We start from the raw sequence: 21,513 nt of genomic DNA, 5'->3' as shown, positions 1-21,513 counted from the left end.
TGGGTGAGGAGGCGAGGCCGAACGGTAGCACCTTGTACTGATAGTGGTGGTGCAGTACCTGGAACCGCAGGTAGCGGCGAGAATGTTGATTGATGGAGATGTGAGTGTAGGCCTCTTTGAGGTCCAGGGAACATAGCCAGTCGTGTTGAGAAAGAAGAGGGTAGAGCGTGGCAAGGGAGAGCATTCTGAACTTCTCCTTGACCAGACACTTGTTGAGGTCCCTGAGATCGAGAATGGGACGGAGGTCTCCCGTCTTTTTGGGTACCAGGAAGTAGCGGGAGTAGAATCCCTGCCCCCTTTGATCTGGAGGTACTTCTTCGATGGCATTGAGAAGGAGGAGGGATTGAACCTCCCTCAGGAGGAGGGGGGTTTGAGATGAGTTTGAAGCAGACTCTACGGGAAGGTTGTCCGGAGGCAGAGTCTGGAAGTTGAGAGAGTAGCCGTGGCGGATGATGTTGAGGACCCACTGGTCCGACGTGATGACTTCCCAACGGCTTGAGAAAATGGTGAGACGACCCCCGATAGGCTGTGGAAGAGGCAGCGAGGGTGGATGACTGGCTATGCCCTGGAGAGAAGAGTCAAAAGGGCTGAGATTGTTTAGCAGGCTGAGGAGGCTTGGAGGGTTGGGTGGCCTGAGACCGAGCCTGGGCATGGTGCTGCTGTTGACGGGGTCGCCGAGATTGTTGGGGAGGCGGATTGAGTGGCCTGGCTGAGAACCTCCGCTGGTAGGATGATTGAGGCCGATAGGGTCGAGCAGGCGGAGCCTTCTTTTTCGGCTTGATTAGGGTGTCCCACCTAGTCTCATGGGCGGAGAGTTTCTGGGTGGTGGAATCCAGTGACTCTCCAAAAAGCTCATCCCCGAGACAGGGGGCGTTGGCCAGGCGGTCCTGGTGGTTGATGTCCAGGTCGGAGACTCTGAGCCAGGCCAAGCGACGCATGGCTACAGCCATGGCAGAGGCCCGAGAGGTGAGCTCGAAGGAGTCGTATATCGAGCGGACCATATACTTGCGCATTTGGAGAAGGCCAGATATGTGCTGCTGGAATAGCGGGACCTTGCGCTCAGGTAGGTACTTCTGGAGGGCAGACAGCTGTTGGACCAAGTGTTTGAGATAAAAGGAAAAATGGAAGGAATAGTTGTTTGCCCTGTTGGCAAGCATGGCATTTTGGTAAAGCCTCTTGCCAAACTTGTCCATGGTCTTACCTTCTCTGCCAGGAGGGGTAGAGGCATAGACACTGGAGCCCTGAGTCTTTTTTAAGGTGGATTCCACCAGAAGGGACTCATGGGGCAATTGAGATTTGTCGAATCCTGGAATAGGGATGACACGGTAAAGGTTGTCCAGTTTACGGGGAGCTCCCGGTACCGTGAGGGGATTTTCCAAGTTTTTGTAGAATGTCTCCCGTAAGATGTCATGTACGGGAAGTTTGAGGAACTCTTTAGGAGGTTGCTCAAAGTCTAAGGCTTCTAAAAAGGCTTGGGACTTTTTGGAGTCAGATTCAAGGGGAAGTGACAGAGCAGCAGACATTTCCCTCAGAAATTTAGAAAAAGAGGACTGCTCAGGTTTAGAGGTGGCATCAGGTGCCGATGGTTCCTCATCAGATGAGGAGGGATCCTCCTCGGTACCGAGAGGAGTCTCCTCCCATAAATCAGGATCCCTGACCTCTGGTGCGTGTCGGGACACCGGGGTGGAGGGTGCGGTGTGGCGAGTCTTGGACAAAGATTTACCAGAGCGCACCGAAACGGCACCAGGGGAGGACGATCGGCGTCGTTCTCGGTCCCGAGAAGAGTGCCGTACCGCCTGGTGCCGAGCAGGATCCACTGTGGGTTGAGAATGAACCACAGGATCATCAGGAAGTTGTTGGGCCGAAAGGATCGGCATCGAGGTGTTTACCGGTACCGAAGGAGTGGACACCGGGGGCTCGGTGCGGGGCTCGGGCCGGTCTGGTACCGGAAGGAGCGGTGCCAGGATAGAGGGTAGCAGTTGTTCAAGCTGTTTCTTCAACTGCTCCTGAAGCTGAGTTTGCAGAATGGCCGAGATACGGTCATCCAGGGGTGGCATCGGAACCGCTTTCTTTTTCTTCGGTTCCTTGGATGCCGCTCCACGCCCCGGCGATGAGGAGGCCGATGACGAGGCACTCACCGTTATCGGGGCGGAGCGTTTACGGGACCGGTGCGATGCCGGTATGGACGGTGTCGTCACCGTAGCTGGAGGGCGCTCGAGGGAAGAGGAAGGCTTCTTAGCCGGCTTACCTGGCGCCAGTGGCGCCGATGCGGGATCGGTCGGTGTCGAGCTGGACGGTGCCGATTTCTGCGGTACCGCCGTTGAGGGTGATGAATCCATCGCCGACTCGGAGCCGAAGAGCAGGGTTTGCTGGATTCTTCGGTTTTTAAGTGTACGTTTTTGTAAAGTGGCACAGCGGGTGCAGGAATCTGCCCGATGCTCCGGACCCAGGCACTGCAAACACCAATTGTGTGGGTCAGAAACGGAGATCGGGCGTGCACACCGCTGGCACTTCTTAAAACCGACCTGCGGGGGCATGAAGGGGAAGATAGCCTCCGCAAAATCGAAGTCCGAGGCCTGTATAATGGCAACAGGCCCCGCCGGGGCAAAAACGAAAGAAACAATAAAAATCAAAGTTTTTTTTTTTTTTTTTTTTGCAATTGAAAGAAAAAGGAAACCCGAAGGTAGAGGAAGAAAAATATATAACAAAAGCGCGAGCGGGAAGGCAAAAAGTGATTTCAACGGCCGTTGAAAAAATACACGCGTCTTCTTCGCTCCGCGGAAACGAAGAAACTGGGGACCACGCACTCCTTCGTCGGGCGGGAAGGCACTCGCGCACGCGCGGTGCGGCCAACTAGAAACTTCTAGTTAAAAGGTCCGTACCGAGGGCTCCGTCGGTGACGTCACCCATGTGTTAAGAATATGCTGCCTGCTTGTCCTGGGATAAAGATTATATCCCGGTATGTTTGCATCCCATCCATGTGATTCACTGAACCATATCTCTGTGATAGCGACAATATCTAGGTCTGCCTCTAACATCAGGGCTTGCAGATCATGAACTTTGTTGCTTAGATTGCGAGCATTTGTGGTCATCGCTTTCCAGATATTTTTCTACGGTAATCTCATTTTTCATATAGATTTTTATTTTGTTTCATTTTCCGTTACAATGCTAAGAAATGAGTTGCTGATATTGTTTATGTTGCAATCTTTACTACTATCACATCTTTTCTTTTGCCGGGGGTGGTCTCTATAATTGTCCTTCATACATACACCACCCCCACCTTCTAGTTTAAATGCCTAGAAACATATTGTCTAAATTTCTCTGCTGCAAAAGGAGACTGTTAAATAGTAAAGAATGGGGTAACCAGATGATAAATATAGAGGTTCTTATCAATTTCTAATTAATTTTTACCGTTATGACGACGAAAACCATTATATATCTCATCACACATATTGTTTATATAAAGATTCTATTGTGTATCATTCTAATTTTTACTTTGGGCAATAAAACTTGGGGTGGACATATCATAACTATACAGACGTCAATCCTTGAAACCTCTTATGATATGTATATCATTTCAAGTTCCCATCATTTATGTCACTTGTAATCACTTATGTCCACCACCTCCTACCAGTTAATGTTTCTGCTTGAAATTTTAGTTTTTAATTAATTTATTAATTGACTAGTGTTTAAGCCCATTATATTAATGAGTGCAATAGATCTAAGAAACGATGGAATGGCAGAAAGTGCATAGTTTTGAATTTGATACATGTTTCTTTGCAATCTGACATTGATTGCAATGATGAATAGCACCTGTTGAATGTTACTACTTTAAAGCAGAGTACATTTTGTATGTAACAAATCATTACTGACTGAGAAGCTTGTTGGTGCTAATATTGGTTTTGCTTTTATTGTAGAAACTTGGATATCTGAATTAGATTCATCTCATGTTGTTAACATTTGGCCAAGATAACAAAAAGGGGAGGGGCTTAGCTCTAATTTATAAGAAATTTTCCTCAATTTCATTTGGTTGCTACCTGTATAGATACTTGTTTGGAGGTAGATTTGCAAGCTTCATGAATCTTCCAATGTTGTTATTTTGGGCATTTTGCTACTTTATAGGCCTCCAGGTTCTTGGGTTAAGTCTTAGCAGAAACTTTATGAAATAATTTTACATTGCACTACTATTTTTAGTGACTTGATTATATTGGGTGATTTAAATCTTCATCTGGTGGATGGGAACGCTTCAATACTTATCAATCTTTGGAATTCTGTGCTTTTTGAAGATTACTATTAACCCTGTATCTTCAACTCGTGTCAAAGATCATTTGCTTGACTTTATTGCATTTCTAACTAAAGAAGGATATTTGTTAATCACTTAGACTGGAGGCCAGTTGTGTAGTCAGATCACTATCTTTTAAACTTTTTTCTCAATATACCAAATATTTAAATGAGTTACAATCACTTTCATAATTCAGTTAAGAGACTGGGGAAAAATTGAAATAGGTCTTGAATCAAGGCTAAAGTTTCAACCTCCGATGCAACCCTGTTGCCCTTCTGCAGTGTATGTCTTCTTCGATGCTGACACTAATTGAAATTTAATCTCCGGAGGCCAACAGCTTTTGCCAGTATTGCTCCTTTTTCATAAGCGCAACAGCAGCCTGTATACTGAGCATGGAACACCAATTTATAAAGGTTATGCAGCACCTCCTGCACTCAGACATCTTCCCTAATATTCTTACCTTGGAACCAACTACTTACCTCAGTACTGTTAGGCTAACCTCCCTCCACTTCACTTTTCCTGAAGCTTTTTATTTTATTTATATATTGCTGCTCCATCAAATCCACTCCTGACCCCCTCCAAAGAGCTAGGGAGGAGGAAAAGAATAAGTACAGCACACAACTAGACCCCCCCCCCAAAAAAAAAAAGCACAATTCTTCACATTGAATTATGTATCCTGGAGCCTCCTGACCAGAATCAACCAATCCAAGCTGCAAAGGGACACCCCAGCAGTTAAGACTCCTGGTCTGGCAAACACCAGACTCATCCTGACCAAATACAAGCTATACAGGTCTACAAGTCTATTGTACCATCTGCTGGATCTGAGAAATACTGTTTAGCTGTGGGCTGAATATGACCCTAAACAAGGTGGTTCTCCATCTATCTGTAGGCAGAAGAGCATTAACCTACTAGTCTGGACTGGACTGAAGAAATGAGGAGAAATTTTTCACAGTGCCAATTAGAGTACTAGAAGTATTGACTTCCTCACAATGATGTTCCATAAAAGCCAGATCCTAGGTGTGAATTTCCTCACAGCACTGTCCCAACAGTACCAGCTTTCAGCTTCTATATAACAGTGGTCTCACAGTATCAAGTAACTCAAGCAGTTTAAGTTGCCTCAGAGCAAGCGATATCTCGACAATGCCAGCACAGATTCTAGCAGTGCAAGCTTCCCCACAAGAGTAATTTGTCAGTGTCACATTAAACAGTGCCCAATGTGAGCTTCCTCACAGACATGACCTATGAATCTCAGTTTCCTGATAGCACAATTCACAATGTTTGTTTCTCTGCTACCTGGTGTCATCAAAGAATGCAATTTTCATGGCCTGGATATCCACATCTGTGTGTGCCTTTGCAAGGATGACCACTTCTCCCTTCTGGCTCGCCTGAGTTGTGTTCCACACTACCACCATCTGCAAAGAAGAGATAAAAGCTGCTAAGGTCAGCACCAATAGTCTATCTTCGACGATAAGTAACCAGAAACCTTACTGAATGCCCTCTGCTACAGAAAAGAACCCAATATAACTTAGGCCAGGGGTGTCCAACCCGCAGCCCGTGGGCCGCATGCAGCCCTGTGAAGTATTTTGTGTGGCCCCACTTGAGGGCGATGCGGTGTTTTCCTCTGCCGCCCCCGTCTTCCAGGCTCCCTCCTCCATCTTCCTGCAGCGTTTGCTCAAAGCCGCGGGCAGTGGATCCTATGTGCCTCTTGCGGCTGACCCGGAAGTGTTCCTTCTGACATCGCGACGTCAGAGGGAACGTTTCCAGATCAGCCACAGGACGCGTGTGGAAGCCAATGCCCCTGGCTTTGAGCGAACGCTGCAGCAAGATGGAGGAGGGAGCAGGCAAGACAATAAACACCCGCAGCACAGAAGGGAGGGAGGGAGAAGGGTGTGTTGGGACTTGAGAGGGAGGCGCTGCCTGTGGCTTTCAGCAAAAAAAATGACTATCAGTGAGGATGGAGCCGGCCTGAAGGTAAACACCCAGGGCATATAAGGGAGGGAGGGAGAAGGGCATGAGACTTGAGAGGACTTGAGAGGGAAGGAGCACAAACTTAGGAAAAATGATGGAAGGAGGGAGGGGCATGAACTTAGGACACAGAATGAAGGGAAAGACAGAGGGGAGCACGAGCCATAGGATGGAAGAATGGAGGGAGTGAGGGAAAGAGATGTAGAGGTGAGGGAGATAATAGAAAGGGAGAATTGGGTGTCTGAGAGAGGGAAAGAGATGGTGCAATTGGGGAGATAAAGAAAGAGGAGAACTATTGGGAAGAGAGAGGAGGGACGGAGACAGAGAATTATTGGACATGGTGGTGGGAGAGGAGTGAGGTAGAGATGCATGGGCACAGAGAAAAGGGGGAGAACATGCTAGGCCGAGGAAGCCTCCTGGACTTATTTTTTTTGGGGGGAGGGTATTAAAAGAAGTGCCAGATTGGACGTGGGTAGAGAACTTATGAGACGAGAAACAGAGGACAGAGAGAGAGAGATGGTGGGCAATGGTCTGATGGGAGAGAAGTTGGACCTGGGGTGGTGTGGAGGAAAAGGGAAAGAAACTTGAAGAGAGAACTGTTGGGAAGAGAAAGAAAGAAATGGTGAACCTGGGGAAGGGAGGCAGAAATGGGATGGGGGGCAGTTGGGAAGAGAAAGGGAGAGAAGTTGGATCTGGCAATGGGAGGGAAGGAGAAATGTTAGGCCTGTGGATGGAAGGCAGAGAGATGCAGCATCTCTCTTTTTTTTCTCCATTTCATTGTTCAGCATCAAGAGGGGAGGGAAGAAGAAAAACAGAAAAGAGAGGGAGCAAAATGTTGGACCATAGAGATAGAGGAGAAGAGATGGAACCATGAAAGGGCAGGAGGGAAGAGAGCTGGGATAAGATGATGCTAGGGGGTGGAAATAAAGGGACAGGGGGCTATAGCCTGACCAGTGGAGAGAGGGAGGGGGATTCTGAAAGTGGTGAGCCATGTGGATGAGGTCAAAAGGAGATGATAAGATGAGTGAGAGAGCAGTGGATTACAGTGGTAGAAATATGGTAATGGGGAGTAGATAGAAGGGAACAGGAGGCTGGGAAAGGAGTGAGATGGAAAATGGGAAAGCTAAGGACTGAGAGAAGATGGAGAATTAAGAGGTAGCTGAACATTTAAAAAGAAGAAGGGTGAGAAAGGAAGGCAAGATTTGAGTGGGAAAGGAGTGAGATGGGAAATGGGAAAGCTAGGGACTGAGAGAAGATGGAGAATTAAGAGGTAGCTGAACATTTAAAAAGAAGAAGGGTAAGAAAGAAGGCAAGATTTGAGTGAGAAAGGAGTGAGATGGGAAATGGAAGAGCTAGGGACTGAGAGAAGATGGAGAATTGAGGGGTAGCTGAACATTTAAAAAGAAGGCAAGATTTGAGTGGACAGAGGCAGAAAAGAAAAAGTTGAGAAAGCTGAAAGGGAAAAATCAATATTTTGGAGATAGGGATAAGAAGGAAATGTAACGAGAGAAGAAGAGAAAAAAATGGACAGCAGATGCTGGAAAGAGACTTAGTTGAAGATAGAGAAAAAGAAGAAAGAGAAACTGGGACCAAGATGATGGAAAAACAAAACATCCAGACAAGGTAGAAAAAATTGTTTTATTTTGAATTTATTAACTGGAATATGTTAGCTTTGGGATATGTGAATCACAATTATTTTTGTATTCAGTAGCGTAGTTATATACAGCTGATTTCGGGGAGGGACTGGAGCCCAAAATTAGTGGATGGGCACCAAAGTTTCTCCCTGCCTGAGTGCAATTTATAAATACTTGAGTTAGTGGGGATTCCCAAGCCCTGCCAACTGAAGACATCTTCCTCCAGTCTAGCAACTCAAAATCTCCAGGCTTTGCAGCCAATGGCAATATCCTCAAGCTGCCCCTGCTTTCATGCATGCATGAAAACCAAAGGGGGGGAGGCAAGGCAGCAGCTCTGCAATATTGCTGCCAGCTGCAGAACTTGGGAAGTTGGAAGGGGAGGAGGTGGCTGTCAGTTGGTGAGGCTTGGGGATCCCTACTAGCTACAGCAGAGGAGATATTCATTTTGAGGGAGCCTAAGCTCAAAGTGGGAGGCCCAAAAAAGTAGTAATATTTACCCTTATTAAACAATCCTCCACGTGCGCTACTGACAGCTCATTCAGCACCCCCGCTCTGATGAGGCTCACCACAGCTGTAATATAAGTGAATGGGAAAACCAGGAGCGCGCATCCCTGCTCATCAGAGTGGGGATGCAGAAGCCTGTGGCTGCTCCCACTGTCAGCGATGCACGTGGAGGATCACTCAGTCAGGGTAAGCATTACTGCTTTTTTGGGTTCCTCTCCACAGTGTCCCTTTAATGAAGATTTATTATTAGATACGTACATCGTCTATACTCGTGATTGCAAATTTGGGACCTGCTCAACCTTTTTTTGGCTCATCAGCTAGTGTTAGTTCGGCCCCAGAAAAAATTTTTTCGGCCAAATAAAAATAATCCTTCGTGTTTGTTTCCTAAAAAATCTTTTAACTTAAGGGACAAGTTCATTTTTGAATGATTTTCAGTAAAAGCAGTTCTGGTTTGCCTTATATTTTTTTGTGTATGTTGAAACCTGTCACCGTGCTGTTTTTTCACAAATATTTTAAATATGTTACATTACATTACATTAGTGATTTCTATTCCGCCTTTACCTTGCGGTTCAAGGCGTATTACATAAGAATTGCTATGATCTTAAGAAGTACATATTGAAGAGATATGAAGAAGTATTTAGGAATAGACTGAACATTATCTAAATTGCTAAGGGGTAGTTGGTAATGTGGGTGGAATTTAGAACATTATTGGTTGTGTTATATTGGTTTTATGTATTTTTTGAAGAGTAGGGTTTTTGTTTCTTTTTTTGAAGGTTTTGTAGTCTGTGGTCGAAGTCAGCAGGTTGGTGAGTTGTTGGTCCAGTTTCGCTGCTCTGGTGGCCAGTAGGTTGTCATATATTTTACATTTTTGGTTGGTGGGTGTGCGAATAATGTATGGGTTCTTTTATGTCTCTTATAGTAGTTATAGGTATATAGCTACAATTAGAGACAGAAATGATTCATATCTAGCCTATTTTTCCTTAGCGAATGGTTTTATGCATTTCTACCAGCAGGTAGAGACTAAGAATCCCTGATTTCTAAGGTATCCATATGTGGGCTGTACAGTCTCTCTAAAGCCAGTCTCAGTCTCTAGCAGGAATTGGTTGTAGTCTATGCAGTCCCAATCTGTGATAGATCTTTTACTTTCCACATTTAAAAAATGATCCCGTTTCAGTGCTAGGGCTGTTTTGCTGGACTGAGGTAGGGACCCTCAGGAATCTCCTTAGCCTAAGGGATGTTACACCCAGATGGCTGAGCCTCTCCCAGGAGCTTTGAGAACTTGTGGGATCTGCCTGTTAAACAAAAAGTCATTGAATGCATTTATTCTGGCCTTGAGCACATACCCTCTGTAGCCTAGCTTTCCAAAACAGTTGTCTATACTGTATGTTGTACCTTGCTCAACACCTTTCTGCAGGTTTGCCAGTTCTCTCATGACAGTTTAGTTTCACTTTCATGTTCTACCATGATGAGTGGGGAGCAGCTCAAGAAACAACTGATTTGCTCCTGTTGGGGAATGGATGATCGGGTGCCTGTAAATGCTACAAAGTGTATGCAGGGGCTGAAGGGAGGCAGGAGACAGAACAGGGACCATCGTTGAGGGATTCCTCTTCCCACAGGGATTCCCTTACCACTGCAGGGACTAGCGATCTTGTAATGGTGGTAGTTTCTTCTTTGGTGGGAACCACTGCCATATTGTCAATGGTCTCAGATGCTTTGGTTTTGGATTAGCCCCTCCCCCGACTCAAGCTTTCAGACGTCTCTGGCTCTGAACATGCTACTAATTCTCTAGCGAGTACCTCTGCAGTGTGGTTTATTCCAGATTTTGTTCTATGTACCAGGCCTTTAGTTTGCAAAACTTGGGTGTTCCCCCATTTTGGATCCCGCTTGTGTTGTGGTAAACTAATATGCTTTAACTTTGTATTTGTGGCACTATTCTAAACATCTACCATACTCTGAGCATAGAATTATTTTCTCTTGTCCTTTGTTTCTATCTTCCTCCCTCCAACTTCATATCATGACCTCATGTTCTTGAATTTCCTTTCCTATGAAAAATGTCACTTTCCTGAACTTTATTAATGCCCATCAAATACTTGAATATATTTTTCCTTCTTTCCTCCAGCAAGTGCATTTGAAATATCTATAGGTTTTTCCTATAAGGTTTGAGCTTAATACATTGGTTGATACTAAAATAATTTTTGACATGACAAGGTCTGTTTTATTTCATGCTTTGGTAGTAATGGGCCTAGAACTCAAGGTCAGCAGAGAATTTAAATCCTGCTCAGTAACAAGGTTTACGTACTGTTTTCCCGTATCGGTCCTTGCCAACACCACATAGAATGGCTCCAGTGTAGGAGAAGCTGCAGGGAAAGAAAGTAGTGTCAATCAAGGAAACCAGAGATCTTAGTTGAAAGTTTTTGAGTTCTGCAGCTGGCAACTGCTGAGTTTTAAATAAAGGGCCACGAAAGCAGAAACAAACCCTGCTCCCATCAACTCTCTTTGTAGCATAACATGGGTAAACTCATTCATCTGAAGAAGGGTTGCCTTTGAAAGCTCATCATAAAATGCATTGAGTTAGTCCAATTAAAAGGTATTACCTTTTTTCCTTTGTTTTATTTCTATATATTACCTTGGAAAGTGGACTAACACAGCTACCACACCACTTCACTCTTCTCCTTTGAACTTGCCAGTGCTGGCCTCTACTTGAGCTATGCTGTTATAAGCCAATTAGACAGTTTTCCCCTCCATTTGTAACCTTCTCCCTTTACATCTAATCAGTCATGATCTGATCATATTACTCCAGTGTTAAACTAACTACACTGGATGCCTGTGGACCAATGTATTAAGTTCAAAATGTTATTTATGGTGTTTAAAACATGACATGTAAAATCTCCTTTGTATCTGTCAAACATGTCTAGATATTGTCCACAAAGATCTTAAAGCTCCTCAAAGAAGAAGCCATTCTCATTGCCTGGCCTTGATCAAGCTAAACTTGCTTCAATGAGAAGTTGAGCATTTTCACATGTTGGTCCAGCTATGTGGAATTCTGTGTTTGACAAATTCTTTGATGGCACGTCTTATTTATCTTTTAGGAAGTCATTGAAAACAGTATTGTTTCAGCAATATTTTGGCACTAAAGATCTTGAGAAAGACATTATGGACTACTAAAGGGAGTTTTGTTTTGACGATTCATCTCTTATTGTTGTATTATGCTACTGTTGTTGTATTATGATATATAAGGATACTTGTATATTTATACTTTCTTTTGTACTCTGCTTAATACTTATGTCCATAGTGGTAAATCAAGAAAAATAAATCCAATCCAGTCATGACAACCCTCAGCACACAACATAGGGAGCACACAACATAGCGCCTTCCAGAAGCTTGCACACTGTGCTTCATAAATCTGACTGCTAAGTTCCACTGCTCTGTAATAGTTGATTCTCATTGACAAGCAAGTGTGAAAATTACCTGTGCAGCGTCTCAAGCCAGCCCTAGAAACAGACATTAGGCTTGGGAATAAAGCCCAGGTTTTCTGAATGGCAGCACATAGTGCTGCCACTGAACCACTGGGCCAGTGCATAATAAGATTCCATGGGTGACAGGAAGCTCCTGTACTGCCTGAGTGACACTTTCCCTCTGCTTCCTCCATGGTGTAGTCCTTCAAGGATTGACACAAACCTGAGGGAAGAGACTGAGTGAACATGGGTTTTAAACATGGAGAGACAGCTTCCCTCCATGAAGTGCCAGAGTCGCACCATGCTGAGGTTCCCTGTTTGTGCTGACGCCAACAATGTGCAATTCCCGTTGAATGCCAATGCCGACACCTGTAGGAAAAAATATCAGGTAAGGAAAAGAACTTTATAGATGGATCAACATCTATAATATTCATTTCAATTGATATCATGCTTTTTTTATTTTTACCAGCAAGCCACAAATCAGATTCCATTAAAAAATAATACAATTGTACAGGGAAAAAACAGGAACTAAGGCCTTGAGCATGCGCAGATGCTCAAGGCCCAGCGAACAGGAGGACAGATCTTCGGGCACCTGAGCATGGGCATTGGACGCCAGCGCACTCATAAAGCTGCAGTTGCCAATTAAGCTGCTAACTTTCACTCAAGGTGTGCAAAATAACAAAAATATGGAAAATGACGCAAACGCAAGTTTCACCAAAATATAATTTTATTGCTTGTATTTTTTCATTATGGATCTCAAAAGCTAGTTGCGTTAGCGGGAGGTCGTTATAGTTGCCAAAATGCTGGCCTTCTGATAACGAACTCAACTCGATACTTCGAAGCTCCCCATTATATACCTTAAGTCCAGTATGACATCATTGGTCGTGGGCCAATCAAAACTAACAGAGGTGGTCTTCAAAGTTAGACAAAGAAAATTCCTCTACATGTTTAAAGGTTTCAGAAATGGGGGGGGGGCCTGGCTTGGAGCGCGAAAATGGTGGCATAGCCGCGGAGCTCCTCAAGCCCAGGCAACTAACTGAAGGAAAAAGTTTTTTTATATTTGCTCCCCTGTTTTTAAAGCAAAGGGAATCAGCGTCGGAAATGGCAGCTATGAGACAGGGGAAGTCGGAGAAGCCGTGCACATTGGGTGTAACGGCGAAAAGATCAAAGGTCACTCCGCTGTCGCCGTCGAAAGTGCCAATCCCGCTGGAAATTGAAGAATACTCTGAAAAAGCAGATATTATGTCTGAGTTGTTTAAAATCAAATTAATGCTGAAAGACAACGCCAGTAAAATATCGGAAGTCAAAGAGGAAGTAGTGAGCCTAAAGCAGGAGATCCAGATTGAGAGGCAGAAGATGTCAATGATCGAGGAGAGAGTCGAACGGGTGGAAGTGATCACACAAAAGTGTGAAGCTGAAAGGCAGGCTGTGGAGCTGTTAAAGAATCAACTTGTGGACTTGGAGAATCGGGGAAAGAGAAAGAATATAAGACTGCTTGGTATGGCTGAAAATCTTGAGGGGGGAGACGCTATACAGTTTCTGGAGAATTTACTGCCCAAGCTGTTACAATTAAACTCGAAGTGACCGTTGGAAATAGAACGGGCACATAGAATCCCTTCAAAAAGATCAGCAAACCAAGTTGGCCCTAGACCCTTGATTTTCAAAGTTTTAAGGTTTCAGCAAGCTTTGGAAATTTTAAAAGTGGCAAAAGCTAATAAAAATTTAAACTATAAGGGCTCTAAATTGATGCTGGTTCCGGATTTTGCAAAACCAACTGCAAATATAAGAAAGCAGTTCCTTATGCTGAGACAGCAGTTAAAAGAGAAGGGCTTCACTTATGGCTTGTACTATCCATCAATAATGAGAGTGTCTAATGGAAATAAGTCTTTGTATTTCCAGGATCCTGTAAAACTTAAAGAGTTCCTATCACAAGAAGAACCAATGTCTACATGAAGGAATATATTTGAAGGAATAAGAGAAGAAAGAGAAGACTCACTTTTTAGAATTTATGGAGTGGAGTTCAGTCAAGATTTTGGAAAAATGAATTTATGAATGAGTTTAATTTTTGCAAATAGACCATTTTAGTGAAAAGGTTTTTATTTATTGAGGAAAAGTGTTAGTCTATGAAATTTTTAATTGGTTGTTGTAGTCAAAAATGCAATTTTTTCTGTTTTAAATTTATATATGTGGAAAGTTTTATGAGTTTAGTGGTAATGGGTCATTTTATCTTTAATGTAATTTAATGTTTTTATGATATTTCTTCTTGAATTAATGAAATTTAATATATACTTTAGTATAAAGTTTTAAAGGTCAGTTTTTGGTTTAAGAATATATTATATTGATTGATATATTTTTCAGATTAGAAAATATTGATTTTTTGGAAATATAGATTATAGTAATGAATTTGGGGAGGATAGATGTGATTTTTTTGGGATATATTACAATCTTTTAGGGAATTAATTTAATTAAGAGTTTTATTATTACTACACATTTTGTAATTGATATGAATGATAATAATTGTTACATATGAGGAATAGTTTTTAATAAGAAAATAGTATTTTAATAAGAAAATGTTATTTTAATCTTTTGGATTAAGCGGTGGGATTATTGTAGGGAATTGGGGTATAAGTGGGTATGATGACTAAAGAATGAGATATTTTGGGGGTAATAATTATTTTGTTTGAATATATTTATTGGATGGTTTTATTCACGTATATATTTATATTTATTTGGATGATATTTATGTAAGGATATAGAAAATTAATATGTTAATATTAATATCAATATATATTAATTGAAAGATTGAATTATTTATAAATTGAATAAGTAATGAGTATTTAGGTATATGTAATAGTATGGATGAATTTTTAGGATATGTTAAAATATTAATGTGGGATATTAGTTGCCTGAAGGAGGGGGTTTAGGGTTTGCTATTCCAATGTGTGTTCTAGGTCAGTCAATGTGTGTGGGGGGTTGGGGAGGGTGGTATAGGTTTGGAAGTGCAAGGAGATAAATATATTGTTTTAAGGGTGGTTGGGTTGGGGGGAAGGGGGAATGGGGGAGTTAAATTGGGGTTTTGATTTGGATCATGGGAGTTTTTTAAGGAAATTGGTGTTCATTATAGAATTTTATAATTCTTTTACGTATTTGATTTTCAAGAATATTTTTGGGTTTCATATATTTTATGTCTTTTAAAATTTTTTCACTTAATGCTAATGGCCTTAATCACCAGATCAAAAGGAAGAAAGTGTTGTCCTTTTTGAAAAAAACAGAATGCTGATGTGTATTCTTCTTTCCGTTCCCTCGAGGAAAGTTATAGGAATTAGACGGCACCACATGTTTTCTGTAATGGCCCCCCAATCATGGAACCTCCTACCTCAATACATTAGAGAATTAAAAGGTTTACCCTCATTTAAAAAAACCTTAAAAAAATATCTTTTTTTTTTTTTTTCCTTATTATTTTTTATTTTCAAATTTTACATAAAGTGTACAAAATACTAAAATACAATTGATGAATACAGAATATCACTTTTATATCTAATACATCATATTTCTAAATATATTTTTCCCCCTCTCCCTCCCCCCACCCTTCTATTACTTTTCATATATTATTTTTAATTTTCAAATTTTACATAAAATGTACAAAATATTTAAAAAAAATTGATAAATACACAATATCATTTTATATCTAATATATCATATTCTAAATATATTTTTATCACCTCTCCCTCCCTCCACCCTTCTATTACTTTTCATTCATACATTACGTATTGTATAACATATTATAACATATTATGTAGAAATTATTTTCATTACCCCCCCTCTATGTGTGTCATAAAAAAGATATTTAAAAGAAGAAAAGAGGAAGAAAAATCCTATTATTTATTGATTGCAGTATTTTGTCAATGGCCCCCATATTTTTATAAATTTAGTATATGTCCCTCTTTGTATTGCTATCGTTCTTTCCATTTTAAATATATGACATATTGTATTCCACCAAAATGTATAATTTAGGTTGTTATAATTTTTCCAATTATTAGTTATATGCTGAATGGCAACCCCTGTCATAATTAATAAAAGCTTGTTATTTTCTGGTGAAATTTGACTTTTTTTCCTCATCATCATTCCAAATAATACTGTATCATATGATATAGCTATATGATTTTCCATCAATTTATTAATTTGTGGCCAAATTGAATTCCAAAAACTTTTAATATAGGGACAATGATATAATAAGTGATCCAAAGTCCCTGGTTCTAGATTACAGTGCCAGCATTTATTGGACTTAGAACTGTCTAATTTTTGCAAACGTGTAGGGGTCCAAAAAGCTCTATGTAATAAAAAGAACCAAGTTTGTCTCATAGATGCTGACACTGTACATCTTATTCTCCAAGACCAAATTAGTGGCCATTGAGATGCATTAATTTTATGCTTAATCTCAATGCTCCAAATATCTCTTAGACCATTTTTTGGCTTTTTATTCATATATCCAGATATTAATTTATACCACAATGCGGCTTGATGTCCTAGGAAGTCTGCTTGAAAACATAAGAACTTTAAACTATATTGATTATTCAATGTTTTCCATTCAGGGAACCCAACCTGAATGGCCTGCTTCAATTGCAACCATTTAAAACTTTGTGTTTTACTAAGACTATGTTGCAATTGTGAAAAATCCAGCAGTTTACCTTCTGAAATAACGTCATCCAAAGATCTAATGCCTGCAATAATCCAGTTCTTCCAAAGGATTTGAGCTCCACCAATTTTGATCTTGGAGTTTATCCATAGAGATTGATTTGTTGATTTGTTTATTGGGATAGGTGTTAATTTACTAATAAATCTCAACGTTTTCCAAGCATCCATTAATATTTTGTTTTCTCTGTATCTTCTAGGCATGTTAATACTTGGAAGGTGAACTAAATTTAGGGGAAACATAAGGCGCCATTCTAAATATAACCAGTCTGGTACATTATCTATAAGTTCTGGGAGGATCCAATACATACCCTGACGTAGAATATAGGCTTGATGGTACCTATAAAAATTTGGAAAATTTACCCCTCCCTCCTTAATTGATTTTTGCAAAGTTACTAAAGCTATTCTAGGTGTTCTACCAAGCCAAAGAAATTTCGTTAAAATGCTATTAATCTTTTTATAAAAGGACCCCTGAAAATAAATAGGTATCATACTCATTTGGTAGCAAACTACAGGCAAGATCATCATTTTAATAGTTTGAACTCTCCCCCACCAAGAAATATGTAAAGGGTTCCATTGCTCACACAACTCCGTAACTTTTTTTAATACAAATTTTTCATTTTCTTTTACAGTATCTTCAATTGTATTTTTAACTTGAATGCCAAGATATTTAAATCCTTCTTCCTTCCATATGAACGGAAAATCTTTAAATAGTCCTTTTACACAATGAACATTTAAGGGTATAACTTCAGATTTATTCCAATTAATTTTATAACCTGAAAATTTACCAAACTTATCAATTAATTCCAATAAAGAAGATAAGGTAGATTCTGGATTTTTCAAATAAAGCAAAATATCATCAGCATAAGCCGAAATCTTATATTCCATATCTGAATATGGAATACCCTGTATCTCCCCCGTTTGCTGTATTGCTAACAATAAGGGTTCTAATATAACATCAAATAACAAAGGAGATAAAGGACAACCTTGTCTAACTCCCCTCTGCAATTGAAAACCTTCAGATATCATATTATTAATATTTAATCTTGCAATCGGGAAGCTATACAATGTTTTTACCATTTGTATAAATCCAGAACCTATACCAAACCATTCTAAAGCTTGATACATAAAATTCCATTCTACCCTATCAAATGCTTTTTCTGCATCCAAGGAAACTGTAAAAGTCGGTTCATCTATTTTTTTTGATAAATTTAACATATGAAACAATAATCTAGAGTTATTAGAGGAATGTCTTTTAGCAACGAAACCCGTCTGATGCATATCTATAATATGTGGGAGAGCTTTGGCTAATCTCAAAGCCAAAATTTTATTATTATTGATTCAGCCATAGTACCTTTGATATCACCTTTTATAAGTTGTGTTTGATATAAATTTAGTAAATGTGGGGAAAGGATATTTTGAAATGTTTTATAAAATTCTACTGTATAACCATCACCACCTGGAGCGGATCCAACTCTAAGAGATCTCAATGCTGTTTCTAATTCTTTTAATGATATAGGTTCATCTAAACTCCGTTTTATATGATCAGGAACCTTAGGTCCATTAATTAAATCTAAAAAATTTTTACCATCTTTTTGTCTCTCCAAATAAGGCTCAGAAGAATACAGATCTTTATAAAATTTTAGAAATTGTTTTAAAATTTTATCTGTTTGATTTGTTATTGTACCATTATCATCTTTTATCCCATTTACGTTAGTTTTCCTTTTTTTTGCTTTAAGATAATTTGCCAATAATCTCCCCGCCTTATTAGAATTTCCATAATACACTGCTTGTTTGGAAAATAAATCCTTTCTTATCATTTTTGAAATTAATTCATTATATTTACCTTTTGCTTTCAACAGAGCTTGTAATATATCATTTTCCCATTTGTTTATCAATTTAGCTTCTAATATTTTGATTTCTTTTTCTAATTCTATATATTGCATTTTATTCTGTTTCCTAATAAAAGCTGACTATGATATAATATTACCCCTCATAGTTGCTTTAAACGCATCCCATACATTCTCAATAGATGTATCCTCCACTAAATTCATTTGAAAGAAATCTTTAATTTGTGTTTTGAAATTTTCCAAAAATTTATCGTCCACAAGCAGTGCATTATCAAATCTCCAAAGAGGTCTACCCTTTTCCAATTTATCCAATTTTTAAAGATGCATATGATTCTTAGCTTTCAAATTAACAATTTTTATTTAAGTACTCAAAATTACCCCCCCTTTTGTTCATTCCTTTTATGTTTTTCTTTCTCTCCTATTTAAAGATTGTAACTTTCTCCCCATTTTCCCACACAATTCTTGTAAGTTTTAACCCACAATATAAAAGTCATTTTGTACATCAGCACCAATATTTTATCTGCACATTTATATTATGTTGTACATCGCTTAGCAATCTAAATAAGCGATTCATTAAGAACGAATAAACTTGAAACTTGAACTTGAAACTATTACAAGAGACCCATCTAAAATTTGTGGAATCAAGTAAACTGGAGGGGGGATGGGTAAAGCAATGTTTTTTTGCTCCTGCAGTTGGAAAAAAAGCAGGGGTAGCTATACTTGTTAACAAAAAATGTAATGCTAATTTTCATTTAGTAAAAGCAGATCCCATGGGTAGATGGTTACAAGTGGACATGAGTATGGGAAATAATGCCCTGACTTTATTTAATGTGTACGCTCCTAATTCGAATCAGCAATAATTTTTTATAACATTGCAGAGATTGTTACTCCCACTGGCTCCTTCTAAATTAGTGGTGGCTGGAGATTTTAACGCTGTTATGGATCCTTTATTGGATAAAAAACCTTGTAAAAATATAAAATCATTAGGGTTAGATAATTTGGTTAATTCATGTGATTTAAAAGATATTTGGCGTATTCTTCATTTTGATGAACAGGAATTTTCCTTTTGTTCACAGGTCCATAAGTCTTTTTCTAGAATAGATTATTTTTTTGTTTCAACTCAAATAGTTCATCAAGTGATTAAAGCTTCCATAGATTCAATTATTAATCTGATCATGCGGGTATATCGATTGAATTTCAATTGAACCAACAGGATTATTGTAGACCGGTTTGGAGATTTGATAATACATTGTTGGTGGATGCAAAATTTCTTTTAAAACACAAATTAGTGAATTTTTTCACTTTAACTGTTCAATTGATAGTTCCATGGAAAATTTGTGGGCCGCCTTTAAGGCTACCATGAGAGGTTTTATTATTTCATATTCTGCTTATACTAAAAAAACAATTTAAAAAGCAATATTCTGAGTTGGAAAAAGAAATAAAAATATTGGAATCTAAATTGATTAATAAATGGGAGCATAATACTTTACAGGCTCTCTTAAAAGCAAAAGGTAAATATAATGAACTATCTTCGAAATTAATTAGGAAAGATTTGTTTTCCAAACAAACATTGTATTATGGAAATTCTAATAAGGCGGGAAGATTATTGGCAAATTACCTCAAAGCAAAAAAAGAAGGAGTAATATTATGGCAATTAAAGATGATAAAGGAATTATACATAATCAGATCAAAAAGATATTAAGTCAATTTCTAACTTTTTATAAAGACCTATATTCTTCTGAGCCTTATTTGGATAGGGAAAAAGATGGTTTAGAATTTTTAAACTTAATTATTGGTCCTAAGGTTCCTGTTCATATAAAAAGAAGTTTAGAAGAGCCTATATCTCTAAAAGAATTAGAAACAGCATTGAAGTCTCTTAGAGTTGGATCCGCTCCAGATGGTGATGGTTTCACGGTAGAATTTTATAAAGCATTTCAAATTATTCTTTTACCTCATTTGTTAAATTTATATCAGTCACAACTTAATAATGGTTGCATTACAGGTACTATGGCGGAATCATTAACTATTGTTTTGCCTAAGCCAAATAGAGATCCTACTTTGGTTTCAAACTACAGGCCTATCTCTTTAATAAATGTGGATGGAAAACTTTTAGCTAAGTTATTGGCTTTGCGCTTAGCTAAGGCTCTCCCTTATATTATTGATATGCACCAAAGTGGATTTGTTGCTAAAAGACATTCATCTAACAATTCTAGATTAGCGTTTCATATGTTAAATTTAACCAAAAAAATGAATGATCCAGCTTTTTCTGTATCTTTGGATACAGAGAAAGCTTTTGATAGGGGAGCTATACAACATTTTAATCATTTGTATAAATCCAGGCCCTATACCAAGCATTAGAATGGTTTGGTATAGGGCCTGGATTTATACAAATGATTAAAATGTTGTATAGCTCCCCTTATGCAAGATTGAATATTAATAATAATTTATCTGAAAGATTTAGTTTGCAGAGGGGGGTTAGACAAGATTGTCCTCTATCTCCTTTGTTGTTTGATGTTGTTTTGTTTGATGTTGTTTTAGAACCCTTATTATTAGCTATTCAACAAGCAAAGGGGATACAGGGTATTTCTCATTCTGACTGGGAATATAAAGTCTCAGCTTATGCAGATGATATTCTGCTTTATTTAAAAAATCCAGAAACTACCATTCCATGTTTGCTGGAATTGATTGATACTTTTGGAAAATTTTCAGGATACAAAATAAATTGGAGTTAAGTCTGAAATTCTTCCGTTGAATGTGCATTGTTCTAAAGGTCTGTTTGATTCCTTTCCATTCATTTGGAAAGATGATGGATTAAAATACTTAGGTATTAAGATTAAAAATAATTTGGATGACACAGTTAAAAAGAATGAAAAACTTTTATTAAAAAGAGTTAAGAGTTGTATGAGCAATGGAATCCTTTACACATTTCTTGGTGGGGGAGAGTTCAAACGATTAAAATGATGATATTGCCTGTGGTTTGCTATCAAATGAGTATGATACCAATTTTTTTTCATGGGTCCTTTTATAAAAAGCTTAATGGTATTCTTACGAAATTTATTTGGCTAGGTAAAATGCCTAAAATTGCCTTAGTATCTCTTCAAAAACCAATTGAGGATGGTGGGGTAAATTTT

General features: G+C 39.2%; 1 protein-coding gene across 2 annotated transcripts in view; it reads right to left on the bottom strand.

Annotated features, from left to right (window-relative positions):
• WDR90 (WD repeat domain 90) overlaps positions 1 to 21,513 on the bottom strand; it is a 247,472-nt gene that overhangs the window by 148,530 nt on the left and 77,429 nt on the right. For both annotated transcript variants that reach the window (XM_033914400.1, XM_033914401.1), the window contains 3 exons: positions 12,064 to 12,209; positions 10,685 to 10,742; positions 5,576 to 5,694 (listed from right to left, as the gene is read on the bottom strand). In XM_033914400.1, coding sequence (XP_033770291.1) covers positions 5,576 to 5,694; positions 10,685 to 10,742; positions 12,064 to 12,209 — 323 coding nt within the window. The remainder of the gene's footprint in view (positions 1 to 5,575; positions 5,695 to 10,684; positions 10,743 to 12,063; positions 12,210 to 21,513) is intronic.

This window comes from Geotrypetes seraphini, chromosome 11 (genome assembly GCF_902459505.1).
Source record: "Geotrypetes seraphini chromosome 11, aGeoSer1.1, whole genome shotgun sequence".
Taxonomy (NCBI): Eukaryota; Metazoa; Chordata; class Amphibia; order Gymnophiona; family Dermophiidae; genus Geotrypetes; species Geotrypetes seraphini.
The sequence above is the reverse complement of the archived record's forward strand: the minus strand, read 5'-3'. Positions and strand labels throughout refer to the sequence as shown.